General features: G+C 42.2%; 1 protein-coding gene across 3 annotated transcripts in view; it reads left to right on the plus strand.

Moving 5' to 3' along the window:
- The window catches only part of Parp11 (poly(ADP-ribose) polymerase family member 11), a 43,537-nt gene that overhangs the window by 1,374 nt on the left and 19,062 nt on the right, over window positions 1–23,101 (plus strand). Inside the window, exons 2-4 of one of the 3 annotated variants that reach the window (XM_059258655.1) lie at window positions 19,320–19,641; window positions 21,338–21,466; window positions 22,224–22,344. In XM_059258655.1, the coding sequence (XP_059114638.1) occupies window positions 21,341–21,466; window positions 22,224–22,344 (247 nt within the window). In that variant the 5' untranslated portion in view covers window positions 19,320–19,641; window positions 21,338–21,340. Of the gene's footprint in view, window positions 1–19,319; window positions 19,642–21,337; window positions 21,467–22,223; window positions 22,345–23,101 lie in introns of those variants that run through there. The other 2 variants (XM_059258656.1, XM_059258657.1) reach the window with 2 other exon arrangements.

The following is a 23,101-nucleotide window of genomic DNA, read 5'->3' on the forward strand; positions in this document are numbered from 1 at the left end:
CGCCCATTGCCAGGGTATAAATTGTGTTCAAGGTCACATACTATAAATTCTCTGAATTGTCTCTATGTGAACGTGGTATGTTTACTGTAGTATATTCAACTGGAATATAGTTATCCTGTTGCATAACAAATACTTGTTGAATTCTTGACAGTAACTGGCTCAGTAATGCACTAAGAGGTCTCTGCTCACCCTGTTCATTTTCCCCTCAGGATCACACTTATATTTGTACTATCGGGCCGGTTATACTTTGGTGAGAGTTACAAAGGATCTAGTGAGTGACTCATGTATTTGGTTTATGTCACTATTTCTTTGTTAAAAAAAAAAAAAAGGCTCAGTTTTCTGTCTAGTCGTATGTAAGACTTTTCTTAAGTTTTGCTAAGCAAGCTGACTTTTGTTAATCATAATGAACATACAGCCTTGGATTCTTTTTTTTTTTTTTTGGCCCTCTGTCGTTCTTACATGGCTGAGTGCTATTGTGTTTTATTACCTGCTGGTACTGTTTTCTTTTTCTTTTTTCTTTTTTTTTTTTTTTTTGGTTTTTCGAGACAGGGTTTCTCTGTGTAGCTTTGCGCCTTTCCTGGAACTCACTTGGTAGTCCAGGCTGGCCTCGAACTCACAGAGATCCGCCTGGCTCTGCCTCCCGAGTGCTGGGATTAAAGGTGTGCGCCACCACCGCCCGGCCTTCTTTTTCTTTTTTTTTTCTTTTCCTGTGAGCACCTGAATGTTGTCAACAAGCACAGCTTAGTTTTCAAAAAATTATTTTATTATATGCGTATGAGTGTTTTGACTTCATAAATGTTTGTGCACCACATTCAGTCAGTGCTCCCCAGAAGAGGGTATTGGATCCCCTGGAACTGGAGTTAGCTGCCATGTGGGTGCTGGGAATTAAACCATGGTCCTCTAGAAGAGCAGCCAGTGTCTTAACCCTGGAGCCATTTCTCCAGCCCCCACAGCTTAGTTTTTATTTTATTTCATTTTTATTTTATGTAAACTTTGCATTTATGGGTTTCACCAATAATCTGTCAGTTTCTTTTGATAGAAGGGGCTTCTGGAAAGCTTGTTTAGCTTTTCCAGGGAATAAAATGTCACTCTAAGCCATGCACATCTGGAAAGATTTAAAATCCAAACAGAAAAGTAAAGCAAACCCCTAACCACAGTGTACTATAAATATCAGTGCAGATAATATTTGCATTCCTGGCCAAATTCTTTTTGTAATGAGGGAAGGTTTTGTTAAATGATGGTTAATTGATTTTATCTAGTTTCCCTTGTAGTTTTGATAGTCTCCATGGCCTTAAGGTACAACCTGGGACCTGAAAATGATACCTCTTCTTACTCCTATGATAAAATAGCTACTATGTGACAATTGTTTCACAATTGTTTCACAAATGTTTCGAGGGCATCTTAACACTGACCCTGGTGTAGACTCAGAAGCAGTCCTCCTGTCTGCTATGTTTAAAGTCTCCAGGAAGTGGTTAGAACATGGAAAATTACTGCAGATTTTACAATATTTCCTAGGTACCAAAGGTGACAACCCAAATTGAGATATCCAAGGAGGGATAAAGAAGTCTTATCCCATTTCACTGTTTTACTTTTGAATACAAACATAATGTCTGTATTGTTTTGTTTAGCCAAGCCTTCTGCCCAAGTGAGTCAGGTTGACTGGTGGCAGGCAGTTCTGTGAGTTCTTGGTATCTCTCCATCTGTTGTCCCAGGAGAGACTCTGGGACATTTTCTCACTTACGAAAATGGCAGCCTGTAGGAAAAGTTAGAGGGTTACTGTCCCTGCTTTGACTCTGAACCCTAATTTTATCCTTCCTTTCTAGGCTGTTTGTCTGTGTCTTCTCTCTTTGCTAGGAATGGATTAAGTATTTCCCTGGAATTGTTAGGCAGGAGCAGGCTTTAGGTCTTCTCTGTCACATAGATGAAGAGACTGAAAAGTAATAGACATTTGTTTAAGAGCTGTCTTAGTTAAGGTTCTATTTCAGTGAAGAGACAACATGACCACAGCAACTCTTGTAAAGGAAAGCATGTCATTGGGGCTGGCTTTACAGAGGTTTAGTCCATTTAGTCCATGGAGGAAAGTATGGTGGCGCACAGACAGACATGGTACTAGAGGAGGAGAGTTCTACATCCGGATCAGCAGGCAGCAGGAAGAGAGAGACACACTGGGTCTATAGTCCACCCCCAGTGACACATTTCCTCCAACAAAGCCATACCTACTCCAACAAGGTCACACATCCTAGTAGTATTACTCCCTAGGAGCCTATGGAGCCATTTTCATTCAAACTACCACAGGGGTACACACTGTTTACTACACTGACAATGTCGTTATAGAAATTGTTAAATTCTTCCAAAAGCCATTTTTGTTTATTGACTCATATTGTTAGGATAATCTGAGTTAGCTAAGGGACAGGAGAATGGTTTCCCCGAGATCACACACCACAGTTGTCTTCATAGCCAAGCCCTCTTTCTGCTCCATTTCGATCGCTGGTGCAGTGATGATTTTCAGATGTTAGTCCCTGCTTTGTCTGCACAACCACCTTTTTCACTGTTATTTTATATTCACAACTGTTTCTTGCTTCCTTGGAGCTGTCCGTTTGTCTCTCTCATTCTTTCAGACTGCTGTCATTCTTAGCCATAGTCCACTCCTGCAGGCTGGCTTCTGCCAGCAATACTTTCCAGGTAGTCTCCAAGAATCTTTGAATCACCACATACAGTATCTTAGGTACCTTTGGCTGATTCTGTTTTTCAGCAACTTGGATGCCAATTACAGAGTTCCCCTCAAACCTTCTTTTTCATTGTTCCTGGAACTGTACACTCACTAGATTTCTTCTCTTTCCCCTTTTTATTTTGATTTCATTTTGGTTTTGTTTGTTTGTTTGTTTGTTTGTTTGTTTGTTTTTCCAGACAGGGTTTCTCTGTGTAGTTTTGGTGCCTGCCCTGGATCTCGCTCTGTAGACCAGGCTGGCCTCGAACTCACAGAGATCCGCCTGGCTCTGCCTCCCGAGTGCTGGGATTAAAGGCGTGCACCACCACCGCCTGACTTTATTTTGTTTTCTTTTTATTTATTTGTTTATTTATTTATTTATTGTGTGTGTACATGGACACACATACCATAGCACAATGAACTGTCAGAAGACAGCTTGTGGGAATCATTTCTCTCCCTCCACCATGTGCTTGACTTCCGGGGACTGAACTCGGGTTGTCAGGCTGGATAGCAAGTGCTTCTGCTGGCCTTTTCTGAGGTTTGCTTTCAGTTACAGTTTTGAACTTAGCTGCACGGCCTCTTGAAACATCCCACCTTTGAGGTTTTTTTCCCTTCAGCACAATCCTTTCTTAGTAAGCTCCAAGGCTGTCCTTTGAACATACCTGCTAAGGGTCATTTTTAGTCTTGACTCCTCTCACTGCTTGTCCTTTTGGTGAAACTAAACCCTTGGTCATTAGTTCATTTCACTCAGCAAGTCATCAGGAAATGTTTTCTACTTACTAAATCAACATGATTCTGATACTTGAAGAGGGGAGTGCAAACATGAACTGAATCAGAGCCTGCCTGCCCATGAGGGCACTCAACATATGCAGTGTGACTTGTGGGAAGAAAGTGGTATCTGAGGGTGTCTGGGATGCTGGAAAGACCTGTTAAAGTAAGTTACATTTGAGTAAATCCTTATAGAAAGGAATCATGAGACGACCAAAGCAAGCAAAGTGACTCAAGCCCGTGAATGGAAAGTAGATGTCAAATACAGAGAAATGGAGAAAGTGCTTCCAAGACTAAATATTGGGATTATATCGCTAGTAATTCGTGGAGTCTATTTAATGAGCAAAGGAATTTATTTGGAGGTTAGCTCACAAGACAGAATGAAGGAATTTGGTGCAGGATCTTGGAAGGGTAAGGCATGGTTCAGTGCTGTTCTCTGGTGAGCTCTGCCCTAGTCTGTTCCAGCCTCCAAAACCACAAGGTAGCAAAGAGAGAGCGCTTATGTGCATCCCAGGCCTTGGTTCCCCAGGGGCCAAGCCCCAGGGGCATGTACTTCAAGGTCATAGGCAGGTGTAACAGTTACCTGCCACCTCACTAGGGGTAGTGCTTCATGCATGGCTCAAACAACCACCCATTATAACTAAAGATGGAGGGGTTATCCTAGTCACTGTTCTGTTGTTGTGAAGAGACACCATGAGTAAAGCAACTCTTATAAAAGAAAGCAGTTAACTGGAGGCTTGCTTACCATTTCAGAGGCTTAGTCCATCATCATCATGGCCAGGAATTTGGTGGCATGAAAGCAGACGCTGGAGCATTAGCTCAGATTTTACACCCTGATCTGTGTGCAGATGGAGAGAGACCTGACATGGGCTGTGGAAACCTCAAAGCCCACTCCCAGTCACACAGTTCTCCCAACAAGGCCACACCTACTCAAATAAGGCTACACTTCCTAATCTGTCTTAACCTTTTCAAACAGTTCCACTCCCTGGTGACTAAGTAGTCAAATATTTGAGTCTATGGGTACCATACTTACTCAGACCACCACATTCCACTCCCTGGCCCCCATAGGCTTATAGCCATATCATAATGTAAAACTGTGTTCAGCCCAACTTCAAAAATCCCCATAGTCTATCACAGACTATCACTGTGTAACAGTTCAAAGTCTCAAAAGTTCAAAGTCTCTTATGAGACACATAGCATTCTCTTCATTGTAACCCCCTGTAAAATCAAAATCAAAAAGCAGATCACATTCTTCCAATATAATGGCACAGAATATACATTACCATTCCAAAAGGGAGCATACTGAGGAAATACTGGACCAAAGCAAGACTGAAAGCCAGCAGGGCAGACTCCAAACTCTGCATCGCTATGTCTGATGTTAAAGGGCTCTTCAGATCTCCAACTCCTTTCAGCTTTGTTGACTGTATTATACTTTTCTCTCTTGGGCTGGTTCCACACCCAGTCTGCAGCTCTCCTTGGCAGGTATCCCATGACTTTGGCATCTCCAACATCTTGGTGTCTCCAGTGAAATCCAAACTTCACTTCACGGCGTCACTCAGTGACCTTTCTCAGCCTTCATGCAGGGACACCCCCTCCCCCCCAAACCTCAGCAGCTTTCCTTAGCTGAGGAGGGAGATTCCACAACCCCTTTCTATATTCTTGACTCTAAAGCCAGAACCACATGGCTGAAGCTGCCAAGTTCTGCTGCTTAATGGGGCTGGAACTTGACTCCCTCCTTCAGTTACATTTGCACCAGTTTTCTCTTGGTGATGGTTTCCTTCACTGCTTAATCTTTAATTCCTTTTCAAAAGGTGGAATCTTAGCTGGGTGGGGTCTTGCCCTGGGGTCACTACTCCCTTTATTCTGTTTATTCTATTATTCTATTTATCTCGTTGATAAATATGTTCCTTTTCTCCTCAAACTGTATATTTTGTATTTTTCTTTGCCCAGCTTGATCCTTTTCATTATAGATCTGCAGAAGAGTGATTACTAATAACCATACAACATAGTCATTAGTAGACTGTCTTGAACGCTCCACTGCCAACACCATTAATCCAAAACTCTTCAGTGTACCCTCAGGTAGATTTTTAAGATGAGGACAGAAAGCAGCCACAGTCTTTGTCAAAATATCACAGAAATGGTCCCTAGGCCACTTAATGGTATTCTTCCCCTGAAACCTCTTGAGCTGGGCCCCATTGCTTTCAGCACTGCTACCCTCAGTGCTCCTACTAGGATGGCTCATTAAGCCTCCAGTAAAGTATGCAGTTGCTTTCCTAACTCAAAGCCCCAAATCCACATTCCACTAACAAGTAGCTTGGCCAGCCTTTCACAGCAGTGCCCCACCCCCAGTGCCAGCTTCTGTCTTAGTCACTGTTCTGTTGCTGTGAAGAGACACCAAGGCAACTCGAAAGAAAGTAATTAATTGGAGGCTTGTTGACAGTTTCAAAAGTTTAGTTTATTGTCATGGCAGGGAACATGGCTGCACTCAGGCAGTCACTGGAGCAGTAGCTGAGAGGTTTACACCCTGATCTGTAGGCACTGAGAAGGAGACCTGGCATGGGTCTTAGAAACCTCAGAGCCCACCCGCAGTGACACAGTTCTTCCAACAAGGCCACACCTACTCCAGCAAGCCCACACCTCCTAGTCTGTCTAATCCTTTGAAACAGTTCCACTCCCTGGTGACTTAGCAATCAAATATATGCGCCTATATGGGGGCCATTCTTAGTCAAACCACCACAGGGGATATGTGGGCATTGGCAGCTGACATGTGGGCTGTTTCCTCTGAGTCTGAAAGTACATTTTACACATATACTCACAGGTTGGCGTGACGATGGATGTCTTGAAGGTGTAGCTTGTTCTCTTATGATTCTAGGAATAACACAGCTGTCTTTGTATTCTTGGCATTCTTTATAATTGTTCTCATCATGTTTTATAACACTGTTAAACGTCTTATTAATAAAAAACCTGGAGCCAGATATTGGTGTGAAACTGAGTGATTAGAAGAATAGAACAAGCCACAGCCACCAGCTATTACCTCACCAACTCTATGAATCCTCTGACTGAAATCCTCAGCGTCCAAGAGAGCTACTTCCTGTATACTCACACCTATATACCTTTCTGCCATCTTACTTCCTCTCTCCACCTAGCTACATCACTTCCTCTTTCTGCCCAGCTCTATCACTTCCTGTCTGTTTGTACAGACTTCCAGACCTCCATGGTTAACAAGTACTGGGATTAAAGGCATATGCCATCATGCCTGGCTCTGTTCCCAGTGTGGCCTTGAACTCACGGAGATCGGATGAATCTCTGCCTCCCGAATGCTAGGATTAAAGGCGTGTGCTACTACTGCCTGATCTCTATGTTTAATATAGTGGCTGGCTTTGTCCTCAGATCCCCAGGCAAGCTTTATTTGTTAGAGTACAAATAAAACATCACCACATTTCCTTTTTTTTTATGGTCTAAAATAAAAAAAATTATAATATAAGAAAAACTATATACAATAAGTACAATAACTATATACAATATATAGGCAATAAATACATCAACAATATCTAGTCCATTTGCATTTAACAAATTCAGCGAAAATATTCCATTATCTATCCTATTTGGTGAGTCCAAATGTACCCAATTCACTTTCTATCCTAACTTGTATTACCAACCGAAACTGTCTTTTGATGTCTTTCAAACTTACACACTTTACACCTCTTTAGTGAGTTTCTGTTCTGAATTTGTTAACAAGGAAAACTATAACTATAACCATCTAATCTTCAACTCCCTCAGAGACCCGAGAAGGAAATAATATTAACTGAATAAACAGGAATTGTAAACAAGCCACTTCCAGAAACTGTGAGGAATGACAGAAACAGCTGGCTGCCTGGACAGTCACATGAGGTTTCTCTGCAATGTTGGGATATCAATCTTTGGCCTACAGGCTTAGCAATTTGACAGACTCATCTGTGAAGCAGAATTTTCTAAAGTGCCTTCCTACCTTGTCTTGGCAAGGATTGGCAGTCCTTTCTTTGGTGTCCTGCTTGTCCATTTTGGACAGCATACTGTCAGCAGTCGAAGCAAGGGCATTTTCTTGCCCAGTGGCTAGTTTTTGCCACAATGAAAGTAAACTCCATATGGAGTTTCTTCAGTGCCCATCATAATCTCTGAAGTAGATTGGTACTGCCAGAAGCAGACATGTCTCATTGTCATAAAAAAAGAAAAAAATCTGTTATTAAAACATCTTAAATGCCATATTCTGTAGATCTCTGAAGTGTTTGAAGATAACCTGTATATCTAAAATATATTTCTGCTTGACCTTGAAAACATACCTAATAAGTTTGATTGTAATGACTAACTACTAACCTGCATTTCTTTATTATCCTAAATAGTTGGTAATAACTTCCAAGGACTAGAAAATTGCATTACATTGTTAAATGAATTGTATAGGTATACTACCTTGAACAAGATTAGAAGTATATGTACAGTATTTTCTAACAAATCAATTTCGAATTTGTATCAATATACATAATTTGTATGCAGTATACAAAAATCCAATCCAATGTAAAGTATTTAAAACTAGTAGTTGCCTTTTAAAAGTAGATTCAATTATCTGCCTTTTAATCTTATCATATTATATCTTCCCCTTTTTCCTTTACAGAGTAGATTCAGTAATCTACCCTTTTATCCTATCATTTCTGTATCTTTTTTTTTCAGAGTAATTTTTAATTGAACTGGGACTACATAAAGATCATTTGTGTTAAGTGTCTGTAGAGAAGAGCAGAAACAAACATTTAGGAAGACTTATGAATTTTTTTAATATTTATTTATTATGTATACAGCATGTATGACTGCAGGCTAGAAGAGGGCACCAGATCTCATTACAGATGGTTGTGAGCCACCATGTGGTTGCTGGGAATTGAACTCAGGACCTCTGGAAGAGCTGTCAGTGCTCTTAACCTTTGAGCCATCTCTCCAGCCCCGACTTATGAACTTTTATAGATGATATAACAATAGGCCAATTTACTCTTTTTCTTGGGACATTTTTTTCTGGATGATTTGTCCTTTTTCCTCAGATGTCTCATTTGTCCAGTGTTCTTCAGATTCCTTAGCCTTCATTCTCCTGAAAGACAAAAACAAAAACCCTTCCCCAGCCCTAACTTTGGGGAGGTTCCTTTTTGGCAAGTTCTGTCTGACCAAATGAAAAGCATTTGTTAGTGGTTTAAGTTAATTTAAATTGAATGGTCATGCTGGTTGATGAACTATCACCTCTTCTAATTAAGAGGTCTCTCTTGTTCAAATCAAACCTGTATCAGTTTTGATGGTATCTATAGCTTTTCTTCTCCTGTAGAAACAAAAGCAAAACTTCATCTCCAACATAACACATATCCTGGTTTCTATTCTGAGGTCAGCACATCTTTAAAGTATACAGGATGATTTAATTCTGTAGTTTTTTTCTATTATCCAATGTCTCTCAGCAGCTGTTGTTATTTTCTCATTAGCGCTGAGAAAATTCAAAGTTAATAGAGCATTATGTAATCTATTTCTGGAGTTTTTTTGTTACCCCTTTCTGTTTATTTAGCATATCCTTTAGAGTTTGATTTGATCTTTCTATGACTGCTTGGCCTGTAGTAGGATTGTGTGGTATACCTGTAATATGCTTTATATTGTAATACACAAAACACTGTTTCATTTTACCAGAGACATATGCTGGAACATATGTTTTTCGAGACAAGGTTTCTCTGTGTAGCTTTCCTGGATCTCGCTCTGTAGACCAGACTGGCATCAAACTCACAGAGATCCACCTGCCTCTGCCTCCTGCGTGCTGAGATTAAAGGCATGCGCCACCACCGCCTGGCTTTCTTTACTTCTTAAAAATTCTTTCTAAAGTATCTACATTTGAATCAGCTAGTAAAATATCATCCATGTAATGATAAGTTATAGATTTGGGAAATTGTTTACATATTACTTTCAATGGCTGTCATATAAAATATTGGCACAGGGTTGGGTTATTTAACATTCACTGTGGGATAACCTTCCATTGATATCTCTTAACTGGATGGGAATTATTATGAGTGGGTACCAATAAGGCAAATCTTTCTCTGTCTTTTTCTTGTAAGGGTATTGAGAAGAAACGATCTTTTAAATCGATAGCTATAAGAGGCCATCCTTTAGGTAACAGAGTAGGCAAAGGAATTCCACATTGTAGAGAGCCCATTGGCTGAATTACCTTGTTAATTGCTCTTAGATCTGTTACCATTCTCCACTTACCAGATTTCTTTTTAGTAACAAATGCAGGAGTATTCCAAGGGCTGGTTGATCTTCAATATGCTGAGCATTTAACTGCTCTTGTACCAGCTCTTCTAAAGCCTGCAGTTTCTCTGTTGTTAAAGGTCATTGCTGAACCCATATAGGCTTGTCTGTTAACCATTTTAAAGGTAGAGCTGTTGGTGTCTTTGAAAGATCAGCAGCTGTTGTGCCCTGTTCTTGTACAATCTTGATGGTCAGTGTCTGTTCTTTATAATACCTCCTGATATTTATCTCAGAAATATGTGTTAGTTTATGGTTTGTTTCTGAGGTTGGAGGAATGTTAATCTGGGTATTCCATTGTAATAGATCACGGCCCCATAGATTCATAGCTATATTAGCCACATATGGCTTTAATTTTCCTCTTTGTCCTCTGGCCCAATAAATTTGACCCATCTTGCACTCTGTTTCACTTGAAATAATGTTCCAATACCTAACAGCTGAATATTTACCTCCTAAAGAGGCCAATTTGGATGCCAAGATTCCGGTGCAATTATTGTTACATTCTCACTTGTGTCTACAAGGCCTTCAATGAAAACGTCATTTATTTGTATTTTTAATTTTGGTCTTCGATTATTTATAAAAGTTTGCCCAAAAATTTGCTGTATGGTGTCTCCTGAATTTTTTGTTCTCTCTGATATAGCTGTTCTATCTTCCTGAGCAGTATGGTTTTTTACAATAGGCATTTGGTTATTTAATTGCTCTGGGAAGGTGTTTCTTCTACCATGGCAGGAAAGGACCGAACTGAATTTGCCATGGGGGCCTGGGAGAGGCCCCTGAGGGAGTTTCCCAAATGCAGAGGTAAAGGATTACCCTTGTTGATGTACATACATTAGTTCAATGTTTGCCTTTACCACACCTTCTGTATAATCCAGAAGGGATGGGCATTCTGTTGCCATTGTTCCTTGAAAAAAACATTGTTTCTACTAATGCCCTGTTTACAGTCCTTTTTTAGGTGACCTTGTTTACCAAAATTGAAACAGTTGACATTTTGATTTTTCTTCAAACCTCTGGAAATCACTTCTCCTATCCAAGCATCATCATGATCATGAGATTCAATATTGATTGTATCTCTGATCATTTCTTCCAAGGGTGCTGGTCTTGCCTTTAATAGCCTAATTACCCCTTTGCATTGTACATTAGCATTTTCAAAAGCCAGAGATTCAATTATTATTTGTCTAGCTTCTAAATTTGGCTTCATTGTATTTACTGCTGAAGTTAATCTTTGTAAGAAATCAGCGAGGGTTTCTTTTGAGCCCTGTATAACTTTTGTAAATGACTCAATTTTCTTTCTTATTTCTTCAATTCTGTCCCAAGCATTCAAGTCTTCTTTGCATCATAAAGCCAGGGTGTAGTTATCACATAAAGATTGTCTTTGTACTTCAGCATAATCGCCCTCTCCAAGAAGTTGGGAAATTTCCATACCTCTAGCCCTACTCCATTGTTCAGGGGTCTTAGCTTCATCCTTCCTCCAAGTCCTCCATTGTAATTGGGGACCAGCCTCAAAGACTGCTGTAACCAACTCTCCAGTCTTGAGGATAATTTTATTACAAGTTGACTATGAGTTTTAACATCTGCTTCACAAAAGATGAGTGCATGCCATATGAAACTATCACTTCCTTGAATTTCCTCAAATCTAACGTTTGCGCAGGAGTCCATTCAGCTCTTATACAGTCTTGGGGATACCTATCATTTGGCAGTTCCTGTAAGGTTACTGGATAAATTAGCATCACTGTTTGAAAGCCTTAGGCTGCTTCTCTGTAACCTTATAATACACTGTTGAGATTGCTTTTCCTTTAGATTCCTCTGTCTGGGTCTGAATATCTCTATGATCTGTTTTAATAAGTTTTTCTAAGACTTGTATCTTGGCATTCATATCAACCAACTTTTTTAGGGATAAGACAAGAATGATCAAACTGATCATATTTATAGTTGACATTATGTAAATCCTATCCAAGTTAATTATCCTGTCATTTAATTGTTCCATTTTTAAACTAGCATATTATCAAACAGAGACCTAACTCCCTTCATTGTAATAATGTCCCGTGCGCCCCCCCCCTCTACAAGATTTCTCTGTGTAACTTTGGAGTCTTTCCTGGAACTCACTCTGTAGCCCAGGCTGACCTTGAACTCACAGAGATCCGCCTGCCTCTGCCTCTCGCGTGCTGAGATTAAAGGCATGTGCCACCACCACCCGGCATGTTTCCCATTTTTTAATGTGGTAATAAACTCTGTCTTTTTTTTTTTTTTTTAACTAATTCCCCATTTTAAGAAATCTCAGTTGGCTCACCAAATCTAACAGTGACGGCTCAGGTGACAGTGAAATGAGGCAGCTACCTAGTGTGGCAGAAGCCTGATCCAAGGAAAGCCACAACCCTCCAGTCCAGGGAAGAAGCCAAAAAGCCAGCTGTCTGCACTTGCTTGAATGTGGCTAACTCCTGTGGCTTTTGGAGCCCAAAGGCCCATGGAGTCTGCTGCAGAGAGGCTGCAACAAAAACATAGCCAGCAGGGTAGGGACTCCGGTCCAGGCAGCGTGGAGACTCCAGCTGCATGTAATTGTGGCTACATGTAGCTTCGGCTTGTGCCTGTGGCTGCAAGGTAAGCAGCTTTTCTTTTTTTTGGTGAATTCGTGCCCCACGTTCAGTGCCAGATGTTGCATGAATTCTAATTCATCTTATAATAAAAACCTGGAGCCAGATGTGGGATAAATGCTGAAAGATCAGAGGAAACAAGCCACAGCCATTTCTAAACTCACCAACTCCTCAGCCTAAAGGGGAAGATCCTGTCTCCATGAATCCTCAGACTGAATGCCCCTGATTCCTCAGCCGGAAAACCCCGAGTTCCTGCTTCCTGCCGCCTTATATTCCTTTCTCTGCTCAACCTTCCTAGTGCTGAGATTAAAGGCGTGTGACTCCCAAATACTAGGATTAAAGGTGTGAGCCATCACCACTCTTGTAGCCCAGGGTGGCTTTGAACTCATAGAGATCCAGATTGATCTCTGCCTCCCAAGTGCTAGAATTAAAGGTGTATGACGCCACCACCTGGCCTGTATGTTTAATCTAGTGGTTGGCCTTTTTTTTTTTTTTTTTTTTTTTTTTTTTGTGGGAGCCCACAGAGGTTTCCTGGTGAGATTGGAGGTTGTTTTACCAGCAGGGCTGAATAGGAGAATGATTGGACCATGGGCCTGGGTACCAGGTGTTTGGAAGGGTCTACACTTGATTGTATGTAGCAAGGGGGAGGTCTTTTACCTCGCCCCTTGGCATTTTTATAAAAAGCCCTTTGGAATAAAGTTCTGGGCCAGTGGATAAAGATCCAGGTCCTCCCGAGGCTATCCTGTGTTTCTGTCTTTCCTTTTGTCGTCTAGGTATCTCTTTCTATCTAAATACTTTTTACTTCTCCCTCCTAAAGGGTTCCCTGAACATAAATGTTGGAGTGGGTCTCCCACAATTTTTGCAGCCTCTTGTAAGGCACCTATGTCTCACTTGACTCTGGTTAGTCCAAGATGTAGGTTAGACCCAGGTGCTTCAATATTTTTCCCACTGAGGTTTTACTAAATTAGGAAGTCCTATGTCATAAGTGTGGGTTGTATTTGCTTGCCTCATGAGGTCTTTTGGACTGAAGATCAAACACAGCTTGAGATGCCTGGGTAGATTCCTCCCTGAAGACTCTTTATAGTGCTCTGTCAGTTGTCAGATTAAATGACCTTACATTATTAAACAGCTCTGGGTATGTTTCAAACATAGGAACAAATGGATTCTTCAGTCATTTTTTGACTGCTTCAGTGTAGGGAAAGTGTAACACTGGGGTAGGGTTTGAAAACCTGATCTCAGCATTAAAAACTGGACTATTTTGGGGGTAGGGGTGGAGCTCACTGATAAGAGTATGTCCCTGGCATGCACAAGGCCCTGGGTTTCCAAACTACATAAACTGGGCATGATGGTACACGCCTATAATCTTTGGGCTGGTAAGATGGAGGCAGGAAGATCAGAAGTTCAAGGTTGTCCTTGACAATGTAGTGAGTTTGAATCTAGTCTGAACTGAATGAGATCCTATTTTTTTTTTTTTTTAAGAGTATTTGGGCCTTGAAGTTGTAGGTTGGAGTTATTTAAAACTCTATAGGCAGCATGGGGTGGAAGGGAACTCGCTCTATGCAGTAAGGTGATTACAAGCTTGTCCCCATTGTAGTCTGGAACTGTAGGAAGTGAGCTTTGGAAATGTCTGCCCTGAGAGAAGCACAGGTACAGCTTGAGGCCCTGAGCCCCTGAGCCATTTCTGCCTGGAGTGGGTCAGGGGAATGTCTGTTTTCCCTCAGGATATAGAGCTTCACCCAGGTCAGTCACATGTGCTGCTGCCAGTGATTGTCAGTAGAAATCCTGCAGTGTTTACTGAGCAACAACTGTGCTGTGTTCTGGGAAAGGACACGGTGACGCTTGCACGTGATTTCTGCTGGACTTTATCTCTTGTGCTTTTTGTTTTGTTTTTTCTTTTTCCTTTGCTGATTGCATTCTCTATCCTTGTCTGTAATAAAATCTACAACGTCAACAACTTCTGAGTCCTAGAAAACCATTCACCCTGAAGGAGGAATGAGAGGCGTAGGTGACATCTGAAAACAACATCTGGCTATGTAGCCCAGGCTGGGCCCAAGCTAATTCTCCTACCTCTAGTATTCCTAATGCTGAAATTCCAGGTAGGTGCTACCATGCATGGCTCCTGATATACACCTCAGTGAAAGACTCACCATTTCTCCCTAAGATCAAGAACAAGGCAATGATACCCATTCCTTATTGGAAATTGCTTTAGAAGTTCTAAGAAAAGAAAGCAACACAAGAGATACTGAGATGCTAGGAGAAAGATGGAAAGGCCACAAGGGCGATTGTGGCCATGCTCCTGTTAGGAGGCATTTGTCACAGAATGCCTGCCCATCTGTCTGCAACTTTGCTGACTGCTTCTCTTGGGGCTCTCCTCTAATTCAGAGTCTAGTAAATTCTCCATTTTGTCTATTAATACTTTTCAAATCCAGAACTTCTAGTTGTTTTCATAATACCCACTGTTGTTGGATCTGTGTGCCACTCCAAAGCTAATACTTGGGGCATGAGCTCTTGGGAAAAGAATCAGCTTTATTAAAGGCCAGAACCCTAAGAAAAGGGGAGGAAACTTCAGGTACAGGAGCAGGCATTTAGAGGGAGAGAAGGATATTCAAGGGGCAGCATGCAGAAGGCTGTAAGTTACTAGGCTCTTCCTCATCCAGGTCACATCTCTGCTTACTATTCTTTACTCTGACGAGATCATTGCAGTCAGCCTTGACTTTCTGGACTAGTTCTGTAATTCCTTAGACAAACACTTTTTCTCCAAGTTAAAACTCATGGCAGTTTACATGCTTTGTGTCAGTCCATACCCAGAACTAAAGAAATAAGGAGGGGCATGGTGTTATCTGAATGCCACCAGATGTTTTAGGTTCCATAAATCCAAAGAAAGAGTTAATGTTTTAGTCATTTAGGTGTGACTTTTCTTTAGAATTTATAATACTGGACAAGGGAGATAACATGAATCTGCAAAGGGCAATTCCCAAAGGAATGACCACTGTTACATTATCTCTTTTCTTTAATTTTAATTAATTAATTAATAGACAAAGTCTCTTTTTGTAGTCCAGGCTAACCTGGAGCTTGCTTTGTAGCCTAGATTGGCCTTGAACTTTCAGACTTTGTGCCTCAGGTTTAAGGAAGCATGCACCACCATATTTAGGGATGGTCTCTGTTTGGTTAGACATTTTCACTGTTAATTACCCTGGTTTTGGTTGCATGTTTCATACATTCCTTTCTGTGTAAGTGTGTGGAAACCTGGGTATTCAGTTAAAGCAATTAATTCATTTGAGGCAGAGCCTCCTTATACAACCTGGGCTAGCCTTGAACTCAGTGATCCTCCTGCCTCCACCACCTAAGTGGTGGGATCACAGGCCAATAACACCATGTCTGACTCTGAAAACCGGTTAGTTTATTGTGTTAGTTCTGACCTCTTGGTGCCTGCTGTAGTTTGGGCTCCGTCACTGTGTGGTTTGGTTACTGGGTTGAATGTATGAATGGAGCCTTCTTCACAGTTTCACCTCCTGTCCTAACTGCTCAGGCAGCACTTCCAAGTTGACAAGTAATGGGTGAAGGTTGTACTGAGTCCCCTAGGTGGTCAGGTTTGAACTCTTCAGAAGCTGCTGTTGTGGTTGAGTGAGGCTTTGTTTGTTTGTTTGTTTGTTTTTGTTTTCATTTGTGGAGAGGTGCTGTATTAATATTTACTCAGAAATAGGTTTTCCTTTTTTTTTCTTGTTTTTTTTTTTTTTTTTTTTTTAAGCTAGGACTTCTCTGTGTAACAGCTCTGGGCTGTCCTAGAACTTGCTTTGTAAACCAGGCTGGCCTCGAACTCACGGAGATTCACCTGCCTCTGTCTCCCCAGTGCTGGGATTACAGGCGTGTGCCACCACTGCTTGGCAGAGGTTTTCCTTTTGGACCACTCCCCCAGAGGACCTAATCATGGACTTATCATCTTCCATACTGCTGGGGGTAACTGAGCTATATATTTAATTGTATGAAAATGCCATAATGAAACCTATTACTTGTAAGCTAACTTATACATTAGTTCTTGGGGTCGGTGAGATGGCTCAGTGGATAAAGATTCTTGCTGCCGAGCTTGACAACCTAAGTTTGACCCCTGGGATCCACATGGCAGAAGGAGAAGTGACTCTGGAAAGTTGTCCTCTGAGCCACGGCACACATGTGCAGGGCACACAAATGTATGTATATGCACACACTAAATAAACAACAAGATTCGAAAAATTCAATAAAAAAATCAGCCCCTGCTTCACAGCTTTTGCCCATGGATCAGAGTAACTTCCTGTGTAGTCAGTGTTTGTCAGCAGTGATGTTGAAGCCCTTTGCCTTTGTGTGTTGGCGGGGATGTCTGTCTTGTAGGCCCAGTGTCTTGCTCTGCTCGTTCCTAGGTGGGTACAAGCTTCAGGCTGTTCATACATAGTCTTTCATCTGCAGCAGTGCCTGATCCGAGAGGGCTCCTCCCTGGAGTCTCCTCTTCTCTGTATGAACTGCCGCTTCTGCCATTCCACTCGGGTCCATACCTCCCTTTTCCCGTTTTCATGAAGCCGTCTACTGTAGCCCAGAATTCCCTTAGCCTCAGGGTCCTCTGCTCTCTCCTCCAAACAGAGCTGCTCCCACAGGCAGAGCTGAGGACTTCTTCCTTGTGTCCATTTGCCCTTGGGCAGAGTCCCTGTGTCTCTGTACCTGCAGCTCAGGGTGGCAGCCCTATTTTCCCAAGGTAGCATTCTACTCCTTGAGAGGACACTAGGTGAGGGAGTTAGCAGCCCTTTCACCCTCCTGGCTCCATCCTCTTGGCGTGAAACTTCTCCCCGGGAGCAATTTGGACTGGCAGCAATCAGGACAGTGTCTCAGGCTGCCTGGTTTAAATAGAAGTGGACTCTGGGGAGGGGAGGGAGTTTGTCTTCTCTTGTTTTTGTCTGGAACAGAACTTCTGCCCTTCCTCAGCTTGAGGGTGCAGGGGCCCCATCTTTGGCTGTGCACAGAAGAGCCCCAGGACAGATGATGGTCAGTTTCTTGTGTGTATTCCATCACTTGCAGAACTCCCTAAGCACTCTCCAGAGTGAAATGATTTTGAAAGCAGTTTTACTAGTTGAAAGGCCAATCTTCTGGGAAGAGGATCCACTTCCAGAGTTCCTTGTTCTATTAGGATGGAAAGTCCACCCCTTACCAACTTTTAGTAGCAGGTTTTGGAAACATATATATGTACACATATACACAGACACCCCCCCCCAATGACCTGAGTTCCATCTTTAGGACCCACATGGTGAAAGCAAGAGAACTGACGTCTACAAGTTGTCTAATGACCCCCACACATGTGCCATGACATGTGTGTGCTATGGTACATGCATGCCCATACAAATGCAATAAATAAACAAAACGTTACTTTGTGTATGTGCATGCACTTATGTTTTGAGACAGTGTCTCCCAGCATACCCATGCATGCCTTGAACTTGCCTTTTCCTGCCTCAGCCCCACAAGTGCTGGGAATTCAGGTGTGTCATGAGGTTCAGTGCTGATTCTTCTTTATAGAGAGGCAAAGATGTCTTCATCTCCAAGTGTGACTTCCTCAAGTATGCTTATGCCAATAAAATAACTTACACTTCATAGTAACACTCACTAGAAGTGGTAAGTCTGGAAAGCAGCATTGTTTTCCAGCATATGGATCAGGATTTGACTTTGAACTCATCTTCCCTGTTACTTTTCATTGCATGATTCAGATGGAATGTGCCCAGGTGCTGTGAATACAGCTCTTCATTAGAATGGATGGCCTTGGAGACAGGCTCCACCAGTGTACACACTGGAAAACGAGAAGGATGTGTTGCCACTTGATGCTGGCTGTTTCTTCTTTGTAGCCTTCTGCACAGGAAGCATCGTTTCCTCCCAGTTAGAAAGAGAAAACTCAGGCCGAATGTGGCATTGTTCCTGAACTGGCCCATTCATCTAACATGCGTTAAGTGCCTTCTCCGTGTTAGATAACTTGCACGTGCTCTTTGGATTACCTGTAGACGTATCCTAACTAGAGCCATCATTACTATAGTGACAGTATTCTAAATTATTTCATTTAAGCCAATTTTCTCTTGGTGCCAAATTATACAAAATAGCTATTCCTTTGGAGAGGAAATACACTATAGAAGATGCTGTGGCTTTTATGATATGAAATGAATTGTGTGAAAGAAAGCCAGTGCATCTGTGAAGCTTGGCAGCAAAGGAGATGAAGACTGACTGTCGGTGGAAATGAGGCTGAGGGGCGGGCACCTGGAGGGAGATAGAACCCCTCAGCATGTCTCAAGGGCTTCTTTAATCTTCTCTGTACCGCATACTCTATGATTTTAGACAAAATAATCATATCATTTGCTGCTTTGTATTTTCCCTGACTTTAATTGGAAAGTAATGTCTTCTCTCTCCTGTACATGGGACTATGGAGGAAAAAAATAGTATAAATTGTGACCAGGAATTGGCCTAGCTAGTCAAAGCTCAGTCAAAGTTATTTATGGCAGGGAGTTCCCCTCCTTCCCCTCCCTCTCTTCCCTATCTTCCCTCTTTTCCTCCCTCCCTCTCTCCCTTCCTGTCCTCCCTCCCTCTTTTTCTGTTCTCTGCTTTCTCCCTCTTTCCCTCAGATCTCACTGTGTTTCTCAGGTTGGCCTTGAACTCGTGGACTCAAGCGATGGTCCTGCTTCAGCCTCAGTAGCTGGGACAGGCTGCAGTGCCTGGCTCGTAGACGGGCCTGCAGTGCCGGCTCGGGCACAGAGTCAAAGCGCAGAGCACACACTGGGCTGTAGCCATAGGAACAACCTTTCTGTGGCTCTGTTCCTTTTCTAATAGAGAAAACACCGAACCATGGCCCAGTATTATCTTAGGTATTTGCTTCAAGCTTGTCTTTGCAATTTTTCAGGGTATTTCCCAATCAAGAGCTAACCCTGGGTCCCCCGGCTTTCTTTCTTGCTCTCTCACAGTGCAATGGCCAAGCAGTGTGAAGAGTGCTGGAAGAGGAGAGCGGGTGTGTGGACTAGTTAGCAGGATCGTTGATTCTACATTCTAAGTCATCGTCTGTATCATCCAGTGGAGACACACAAGGTAAATAGTGCATTCTAACCTGGAACCCTGATCCCAGGCTCTTCTGTTCTGTTCTGTTTTTTTGTTTGTTTTTTCCAGCAGTTAATCGACTTGTAAAACATGAAGGAATGAAACCAAGGACATATCAGAAAAGTATTCCTTGGGAAGTTGCTGGACATGAATAAAAAAATCAAAATTAACTAGTCCCTTCACGGAGCACAGGTACTCATCCTAACCACCCAGCAAGGAAGGAACTTTAGTTTCTGCTCTGTGTTGGGGAATGTGGCCTAGACAAAATAGTGGAGACTTAACCTGGGTTACACAGCTTTTACCTTTTATATAGTGGCATAAAAATATTTTTCAGCTTATTGGGAAATACAGATTCGTTGTTAAAGACGATCAAAGGTATAGGGGATTATATTTTTTGGTATGTCACCAGTGTAGATGTGTATACAGGATTCTACAGCACACACACATACACACAGACACACCCCCCTGAGAGATGCATTGTAAAGTGATAGCATTGGTTAACTCTGGAAAAGGAAGGCAAGAGAATGCCTGTGGTGGGCGGACAAGCCTTCAGCTTGAGTACTCTGCCTTTTTTGCAAGTCATATGCTAGTTGTACAAATTTATTTATTTGTTAAATGTATTTATTCATTTATTTATTTTTGGTTTTTTGAGACATGGTCTCTCTGTATAGCTCTGGATGTCCTGTAACTCACTCTAGATCAGGTTGGCTTTGCACTCACAGAGATCTACCTGCCTCTGTCTCCTGAATACTAGGGCTAAAGGCGTGTGCCACTATGCCCAGAAAGTTCTTTGTTTAGTTTTTTTTTTCTACATCTCCTTTATAAGAAGCTACAGAGCTTCTCTATTGTAGTCTAGACTGGGATGTCACCCATCCAAGTACCAACTAGGTCTGACCCTTCTCAGCTTTGGAGATCAAGCATGTTCAGGGTGATATGGCCATAGACTAGACTAGTTGTGCGAATTTAAATCAATAATGTAAAAACCTTTAGAGAATGATGATAGGAAGTCAAGTTCCAAGTGAAGTTAAATCATTTTGATCAGCCACTTGGTTCTTTTTTCAAAGATTAGGTACACATGAGTTAATGTTCTAGTCAACATTATAAAACCCACTGATCATGAAGCATAAAACAGTATAACATGTTGCCTGAGGCCAGTCTGCCTGAGCTTAGCTTCCCCATTGTGTGACCTCTCTGTCTTAGTTTCCTAATTTCTACCAGGAGCACCTGTCTCATATAGGTTGTTGTTAAGCCTACAGTTCTTAGACCAACACTTGACATATAGTAAGAGCCATATAAAGGTTGGAGATTGTCGTCACTGCTGTCATTAGCCTCTTAACATCTTGGTGCTTAGAAGACACTATGACAGGTTATCATATGTATTCAAACTCCTTTCTTGTGTGCATGTGTGCATGTATTACTCATGCAAATATCCATGTGTTTATGAAAGCAAGTATAGATATATTTTAACTAAAACTTTATTATTATAGTATTCTTTTCTTTTATAGCCTTTTTTATGCCTCAGGTCATATTTTAGAAATGTCTCTTCATGACATTAAATAGGATGACTATTTGAAATAGAAAAACAGATGTATCTGGTCTTAAGTAGTTGTGGTGCAGGGGCACCTGACAGTCAAGCGAATGACGAATTATTTCCTGGGGCTCTATGGGTATTGACATATCCCAACCAAGAAGGATCATCAGCCTGATGTGTTAAGCAGCACTAACATTTTAAGTTGCTTATCTTCAAGGCCAGTCTGCAGATAGCTGTCAAATGTCACTGTGGGAAAGAAGTTGGAACCTAGTTCTTGGTAATGAAGTAGAATGTTCCATAGCAAGCACATTGGTCATTAATGGGTGTTTCCTCCTCTACCTCTCACTGGCTTTCCAGAAGATGTTTCACAAGACAGAGGAATTCTTTCCCAAGAAGATGGAGAGTGATGTGGATGACATGGACACATCAGACACGCAGTGGGGCTGGTTCTACCTGGCGGAGTGTGGGAAGTGGCACATGTTTCAGGTACCCTGGCCGAGCTTCCCAGGCAAGGGTTCACTGCTGTGTCATCATGTTCACGGGGCCCTGCAGAGACCAGCCCTGATGGAAACCAGAGTAGCCAGAGCTCTGTTTCTTCCCCCGGCAGTAGCCTCTTAGAAGCAGTGGTAAGCTTAGACAGGGAGCAGGCCTGGGTGAGGGACTCTGGCACATACAATCACATCCAGGTTCGATCTGATGGAAACAGAGGGTGGGAAGCACTCTGGGTGTCCTGTTAGGTGCTGTATGCATCCTGTGTGTCCTCACAACAGCTCTGAAGCAGACGGCACTGCTCCATCTGCTGTCAAAGAACAGGGAACTCAGAAAGCTCACTTGCTTGGTCCAAGTTGCAGAGTGAGTTTAGCTGAGGTTTGAACCCCCACACAAGAACTTGTAGATTGGGGACGTTTTTTTTCCTCCCACTGTTTGGTTATCAGGCTGGTGAAAGGTTTACTTGAGCCACTTAGTGTAATCATTAGGTAATGTGTGAAACTCACGATAGTATGTGAGATGACTGTCACAGAGACCATCGTAACAGTAGCTGTTTTTCCCCCCCCCGGGATGCCGTTAATCATTTTCCACGTGCAGGTTTGGTTGTGCTCCCTGTGTGTGGGGGAGGTAGAACAGGAGGCAGTAGGCATCCTTCATTCCTCTGTTCTCTGTCACTGTGACCTCAGCTCCACTTCTGTGGCCAACCCATTACTGTGAACAGCTGGTAAATGCAACTTTCTGGTTTGTCTTAAAGCCGGATACCAACATTCAATGTTCAGTTAGCAGTGAAGATATCGAAAAAAGCTTCAAAACAAACCCTTGTGGCTCCATTTCCTTTACTACTTCCAAATTCAGCTACAAGATAGACTTTTCAGGTATGTTTCCCCTCCTAGTTGTGTGTTTCTAGAGTATTCTTAGACTATCGGCACAGTGCAGTCTGCAGCTTAGGATTAGCCAAGATGTCTTGAAGCATGAAGTAAATCCTCCTGTTCTATGCAAAAGTAGCTCTGTAAAACTGCACTGTTAGACTCTTGAGCAGCACTGCCATTCATAAAAGCATGTTTCTGTGTTCATGTGTGTTAACATGCGTGGTGTTGGCTGTGTGTTTTGAGTTCATGTAAAGCTCTTTATAGCTAGCTCTCATTTTCGTGTTTTGATTTTTGAGATGAGGTCTCTGTGAATTGCTGGGCTGGTCTTGAACTCACAATCCTCCTGCCTCCGCCTCCAGAGCAGCTGGGATTTCAGGCCTGTACTGCTGCGCCTAACTTATAGCGCATATTTTACTCAGCACCCCATCCCTGGACATTGATTGGAATTGGGAACCTTTTTATCTTAAACATCAAACTGATATTAAATGAGAAAGTCACTGGTAGCCGGCAGTTGTTTCAAGACCAAAATGAAGCCAGATGAGCTTCCTGTTGGTAGTTTGCTTAGATGGCTGCCTCTTCAATGGATACTGCTCCTGATGTTTCCTCGTTTCGCTGGCTCCTTCACAGATGAATCTAGCTACTGTGCCGATCAGCTTCAGTTTAGACCTGTGCCTCTTTGGATTCACCCGCCATGTGGGGTCATGTTATCAGATGTCTCATGAAAACTGTTGGATTCAGTCCGTGACTCTCAGGCTGCCTTCAC

Source organism: Peromyscus eremicus, chromosome 3 (assembly GCF_949786415.1).
Source record: "Peromyscus eremicus chromosome 3, PerEre_H2_v1, whole genome shotgun sequence".
Taxonomy (NCBI): Eukaryota; Metazoa; Chordata; class Mammalia; order Rodentia; family Cricetidae; genus Peromyscus; species Peromyscus eremicus.